The 6,469-nt window shown below is 39.4% G+C and overlaps 1 protein-coding gene across 2 annotated transcripts; it reads left to right on the forward strand.

Annotated features, from left to right (window-relative positions):
* The first annotated feature begins 360 nt into the window (after nt 1–360).
* Nucleotides 361–5,397, forward strand: LSM5 (LSM5 homolog, U6 small nuclear RNA and mRNA degradation associated). Of its 2 annotated transcripts, none has more exons than XM_048511436.1 (5): nt 361–463; nt 1,902–1,997; nt 3,501–3,528; nt 3,723–3,795; nt 5,142–5,397. In XM_048511436.1, exons 1-5 carry the CDS (start codon nt 418–420, stop codon nt 5,172–5,174), a joined length of 276 nt encoding a protein of 91 aa, XP_048367393.1. In that variant the 5' UTR covers nt 361–417; the 3' UTR covers nt 5,175–5,397. The 2 variants fall into 2 exon arrangements, with proteins under 2 accessions (XP_048367393.1, XP_048367394.1); XM_048511437.1 differs by lacking the exon at nt 361–463 and adding an exon at nt 509–686.
* The last annotated feature ends 1,072 nt before the right edge of the window (nt 5,398–6,469 follow it).

Genomic DNA, 6,469 nt, shown 5'->3' on the forward strand with positions numbered 1-6,469 from the left:
AATGTGCTATTACTAGAGGATGGAAAGACTGACAAAGAGTAATGCAGATTTTTTTTTTCTGTTATGCTGCCCAAGATCGCTGTGTCCAGTGTAGGCGCTCAAAAGGTGCACATGCTTACACAAACATGTTTTGGCTTCATTCCACAATCATTACAATGGATTGTGTAGGTCTTATCATTCCATTCAGTGATAGGTGGGCGGGGAAAGTAAACATTAGGAAGGGGAAAATGCACGTGCTAAGCTGGAGCTCCCAACCTGCGCCTCGTTCCCTGGCACTTTCAGTTCGATTGCTCGTCCATCAATCGGCCAAGCCTGCTCGAACTGAGTTGCGAATGGAAGAATAGGCCGCTCCCTCATAGTCTCGCGGGAAGAGCAATAAGAGCCGGCTGGGATTGATTGCTTCGGCCTTTCTGCAAAATGGCTGCCAACGCGACAACAAACCCGTCCCAGCTTCTGCCGCTTGGTAACGAATTTCGCCTGGGAAGAGCGAGGCGGGGATAGTGGAGGGATTGGGAAAAGTGGAAGAAGAAGCTGGGCGATTTAGCTTGTTCACTTTTTCAGACTGGAATTTATGCGTGTAATATGAACCGGGGTTTGTTAGTTCGCACGTTCAAGTCCACCGCTTGATGACCCTGCTGCTTTATGATCCGCAGGCGAAATCGGGCATAGGTGCACTGTAGCACGGGGTGGGTGTTTGTGGCATTTCATTTCTGAATGCCCGCTGTTAAGAAACCCACCTTGCAAGTAGAAAGTTAACCCTACGGGGAAGTAACCTTTCTTCTAGATGTGCTAACTTTGTAATGGGAGTATTCAAAAATGAATTCACTTACTTGCAATCTGGAGTGGGACAATCGCACGTCTGCTTTGGCACTTCTTTGCTTTAATCTGCTGTATCAATAATATTATTTTGACTTGTAAGAGAAGATTTGGGTTGGGTAGACTCTGCCACTTTACTCAAACTACAAATGAGCTGAAATATTCCACAGTGTACTCACATTTTATGATTGTAGTCTTGATGCACCAACTAGTTTACCTGTTTAATTATTTAAATAACATCCGATTTTCCCTATTAGTTACAGGTACTTTATATAATTTTGTAGTTGCTTTACTTAATTTGTAGTTATTTATATAATTTTGTAGATATTTTATTTAATTTGTAGTTATTTATATAATTTTGTAGTATTTACCCTGCATTTATTTTGATTATGTTGTCATGGCCTGGAGCCTCAACAATACAAATTATTCGTTCATTCCTACTGGCAAGGGCCTCTGGTTTCTATTGCTAGTAAATGAAGGGGGTGGCAAAAGAAAAAAATATACTTGTCCATGTTATTGGGGTGGTTGGCAAAGTTTAGAGATCATAATAATGCACCCATACAGTTGTATTCCAAGATGTTATTCACAGGGGGTGAAAATGATTTGATAGAAAAGCAAGGGTGGATTCCTTATTTTCTGTAGTGCATTACATCAATTCACCTTGCCTATTTCTCTCTGTAGATTGTGTTTTGCAGTTCTATGGCATTTAACTGCCTTTCAGCTGTTGTGAGGCAGTAAGGGTAATTGTATACATTCCTGCTACACAGTGGAGACTGACCATTTATAGATACTCACCGCTAAGGTATTTTAGCTGCAAGTTTTGAGTGTTGCATGAAAGAGTGCTGAAATAGCAGTGAAGTTTGTATTGCAAAAGTCAAAACAGAGGTGTTTTTTTTAAAAAAAACCTATTTTGTTTGAGCACAAGCCATCAGAAAATGCAACCAGATATAGGTGATTTGGGATTAAAATCATATTGAAGTTTTTGAGCGTAGCTATCTTTCCGTATGTTTTTGGACCACTTTGTAAAAGATGTATGTTTGAACAGTTAGCATTTGCTATTAAAACAACGTTTTTCTCATTGGCAGAACTTGTGGACAAGTGTATAGGATCCCGCATTCATATCGTGATGAAAAGTGATAAAGAAATTGTTGGCACCCTCCTTGGTTTTGATGATTTTGTCAGTATCCTTTAAAAGAAGTGTTTGAAGGTTTTGCAAACCAGTTTAGAAACAAAATCTGCATTTGGTGGTGAAAAGTATATATCGATTATTTGAATGGGATGAGGTTTAACTCTTAATGCTAGTATATAAGTCTCCTGGCTATGTGATTGTCTTTGGGAATGTACATGTGGCCTTTATGCTTACATGGAGCTCCCATTTGTATGAATTGGCACTTCTGCGTGAGTAGGGAATCCATTTAATTTATTTACAAAATTCGTACTCTACATCAGGTGGTACATCAAGCATCAAGACAGTTTACAGATTAAAAAATAGGCATATAATAAGTGCTTCTTAAAAACCATTAAAATCAAAGACCTTAAAACCAATCTAAATACACATTCAAAAACATAAAAAATAAAAACAATTTACATAGTCCAGTTCTAAAAACCACCTAGGGCAGGAAGGGGGGGATCATTGAGGGTGTGCTGGATCAAGCAAAAAGTATTCACCTGTTGTTGGAAGATGGCAAAAGAAGGGGACAGACTAATATTCCTAGAGAGGTCCAGAGTTTTGATGTCATGGCTGAGAAGGCCCATGCTGCCACCTCAGAAAGTGGGAACAGCCAAAGTAGGGCCTCAGATGATGACTGTAGTAATATGGTAGACTTATAAGGGAGTAGGTAGCCCTTCAAATATGTCCCAAGCCATGTAGGACTTTAAATTGACAATGTCAGCACCCTGAAATGTGCCCTGAAGGAAACTGGGAGCCAGTGCAAGTGGGCCAATTTTGGAGTGACATGGTTCCTACTACTCCTGACTGCAGCATTCTACACTAGTTGATGCTCCCAAATACTTTTCAAGGGCAGCCTCAAGTAGGGCACATTAGCAGTAATCAAATCTGACTGAGACATGCACTATTGTGGCCAGATCTTTTCTGCCTTGGAAAGGTGGCCGCTGGCTAGCCAGTTATAGTTGGTATAAAGCACTTTTGGCCACAGCTGCCATCTGCTTATCCAGTAACAGCCCTGAATCGAAGCACACTCCCAAATTACAAATCTGTTCCTTCAAGAGCAGTGCACCCTTTCCTGAACATGTAACAGCTCAGTTGTTGGAACAGCAGATGGTTGGAACGTAGTCCCAAGCCTTTCAGCAGCTTGGAAGCCAGATAAGGGCTGTGTTTTCTCTTGGTGGTAGTTATAAGATTTTTATTCTGCCTGTTCTCTGCAGAACTTAGTGTGGTGTACATGCTTGCCCCCCATTTTTCTCATTAAAACCTGTGAGATGGGAAAGACTAAGAAGAAGAGTGGGAGAGGAAGACTAGTCCTTGGGTACTAAATGAGTTTCTCAGTACTGGTGTTTGAACTTGACTCTCCCCAAGCATATTCCAGGACTATAAACTGAACATTTCCTAGGGGGATAGAACATATTACATATTATTCTTACACCATATTGAATATCCTCTGAAACTGAATACATGCTAATCAGTACTCTTATAACAATTGTTTTTCCTTGACATCAAACTCTAGATATGGTACTAGAAGATGTTACAGAGTTGTAAGTATTGCTGCTTGAGGTTTTCCTTTTTTATCTAAATGGATTCATGACTATTTCGTTGTCATGCCAACAGTTTACTTTCATATATACAGCCTTTATTCAGTGTGAAAGTTTTGAATGAAAACTGCTGATGATAGGTTTGATTGTTTCCATCTACATCTCTGACTTGGAAATATTTCCTGACTGTTCAACAGTGAAATCACACCTGAAGGAAGAAGAATCACAAAGTTAGATCAGATTTTGCTAAATGGCAACAACATAACAATGGTGAGTACTGCTTTCTTGCATGCTGTTTTTTTCTTTACATTTCTACTGACTGGTTCAGGCTGGAAGCTGGCTTGACTATGAGAGAAGCAGCATTTTCATAGCCAGCTCATCAGTTGTGATCAGAATGTGCAAATGGGACACCCAACAACGTACAGGTTTTTATGTTAAGGGATGATGACTGCAAAGATGAATGGTCCAGCATTTCCAGCTGTTCTTGAGAAAGTGGTGGTTGCTGGGGCAGTCCAGAATCTAACTCTGAGGTTGTCTGCAAGCTTAGGGCCCTTTCTATATGCTGTCTCACCAAAAGAAAAAAACAAAATTGTTACTTCATTTGCTGTATTCTGGCCTGGCTTTGTTTTAGAATGCTCCGTTTGTGATGGTTGCTGAGACGGACTCAGCAGCTACATTCTGAATCAGTGCAGGGAATCCTCCAGATAGCACTCCAGATAAGCCCCCCAGTGGAGCCCCTGCACATTCCATAAGCTAGCCCAATCGGCCAATATGCTGAATTGGCTGCAGGTAGGCTTTCGATGTGGAATTGTAGTCCATAACATCTGGAGTTCCAAAGGTTCGCCACCACTGTTCTAACCCCTAAGAGTGAAAAAACCCTGTTCCTTTGGTCCATTTACCCTCCCAATTTTTTTCTTCTCTTCTGCTGCCGATAGGTCTTCTTTTTCTCTTCTTTTCTTCCCACTGCACTTCCCCTTGCATTGTGGGGTACCATTTGGGATTGTTGTCCAAGTGGCAAACAAAAATGCCATCCAAGCGGTGATATTTTAAGGCGGTGTGCATACAGTGTTTTCTGACCTCATCTTGTCAGATCTTGGAAGCTAACCACAGTGTTGACCCTGGTTAGTATTTGGATGGGAGACCACCAAGGTAGTCCAGTGTTGCTACACAGAAGTAGGCAATGACAAACCATCTCTGAAAGTCTCTTACTTTTAAAACCCTACAGGGTTTCCACAAGTTGGCTGGGATAAACAATGAAATGTCCTTCTGCTTGCTGTTTGGAAACAAAAACCTTTTTTTAAATTGAAGAAATCAACCAGCACTGTGTCATTTTTAAATCCCTAAGATTCCCTTGTGGGAAATGTTATACTTTGCACAAGTAAATAATTGTGGCCCAGTTAACATTTATTAACAAGAAGTATACATTTCTTGACATATATATAAAAGGGAGATAAAGGTTCTTCTGATATAATTTATTTTCAAAAGTTACCTCATTTTTCAATGAAAAATTCTCTGGGCATGTTTTTGTGTGACACCATCTTCTTAGACACAAATGTTGATGAAATGCCTGTTCTTTATATTTTCATCTGACACACATTTTTTTTCATCTTTTATAGTTGGTTCCTGGAGGAGAAGGACCGGAAGTGTAAATACATTCATTTTCTTCGTGATGAACTTAAATATTCTGCAGGAATATTTTCAGAAAGTAGTGGTGTTTTTGTTTTTTTACATTTGAAGTTGATATTTGAATATAAGGAAGATTTTCCATTTCAGGGAAAATGCGTCTTTAATGATGACTTTGTAAGTTGAAATCATGACTTTGTTGTAAAGCAAAATTTGTTCAGAGTTTGGAATAAAGATTTTTTTATGTTACCAAAGTTGTAAAAACAACTCTGTTTATATGATTAATATACACAATTACAAATATTGAACACTGCTTGATCATGTTAAGAATTGATATAAATATTACTTGTAAACAGTTGAACTGGTTAGCTTCATTTCCGTAAGAGTATGTGTCTAAATCTCCCTTTGATCTTGTCCTCTTTAGTAATCTTTATAATCTTTATTTTCATTATGCTTTGTTTACTGAAAATAATCCCTTTGGACAGTCTCTCTACTTTTATGTTACTAGCTGACCATTTGCTGTTTTGTCACATACAGAGGAGAGGTACAGCATCTGAGGAAATATGCAGCACCTGAAAAAAATGTGTAACAGTTCCTCCTTGCGCTTTTGAAAACAAAAGCTAGAATTTAGGCCATGAATTTAATTAAAATGTTTGCCTCATCTTTCCACCGCACCTGGTCTATGGGACAGCTTACAAAATTCACAGAACAGTAGGATAATACAATGTACAACATGATGCTTTGGAGTTCCTTTGCCCTAAGTTGGATTCTTGTGAACCCCCACAGAAAGCCATTTTCTTGGATTTAGCAATTAGAGCAGCTGTCCTGTATGGCAGGCTTCCTTAAGGACTACAACCCTATAGCCTGGAAAAACAACTCTGAAGGTAAAACATCCCACCTCTGATTTTATACATTATGGAGCCATAATTTATACATTTTATAGTCACTTAGTAAATGGTACTTAACATTTAGGTTGTTTTTCCACATACTGTGTAAGTACTGTACTTAGGCAAAGAGACAAATTTAGGCAGCGTTGTCTACTGTGGGATGGTAAAGTCAAAACACATAAGAGTGCCTGGTGTATGTTTTATTTTCTGTAAACCAAAAACAGCCACTTGGGGGCTAGTTGTATGTATCATATCTCACCCCTAGGCCATCTTCCCCAGTAGGGAGAAAGGCAAAATACAGGTATCTGGTTTTTTCTTAGTAGGGTTAAAAGCTGTGGAGTCAGGTGGATTTTTTTCAGTCAAGGTGCAGGAAGAACCCTTCCCCCTCCCCCAGTACTACAGCTCTGGTCCCTGTTAACTGCCTATCAGGAATG

The sequence above is a fragment of the Sphaerodactylus townsendi genome, linkage group LG11, assembly GCF_021028975.2.
Source record: "Sphaerodactylus townsendi isolate TG3544 linkage group LG11, MPM_Stown_v2.3, whole genome shotgun sequence".
Classification (NCBI taxonomy): Eukaryota; Metazoa; Chordata; class Lepidosauria; order Squamata; family Sphaerodactylidae; genus Sphaerodactylus; species Sphaerodactylus townsendi.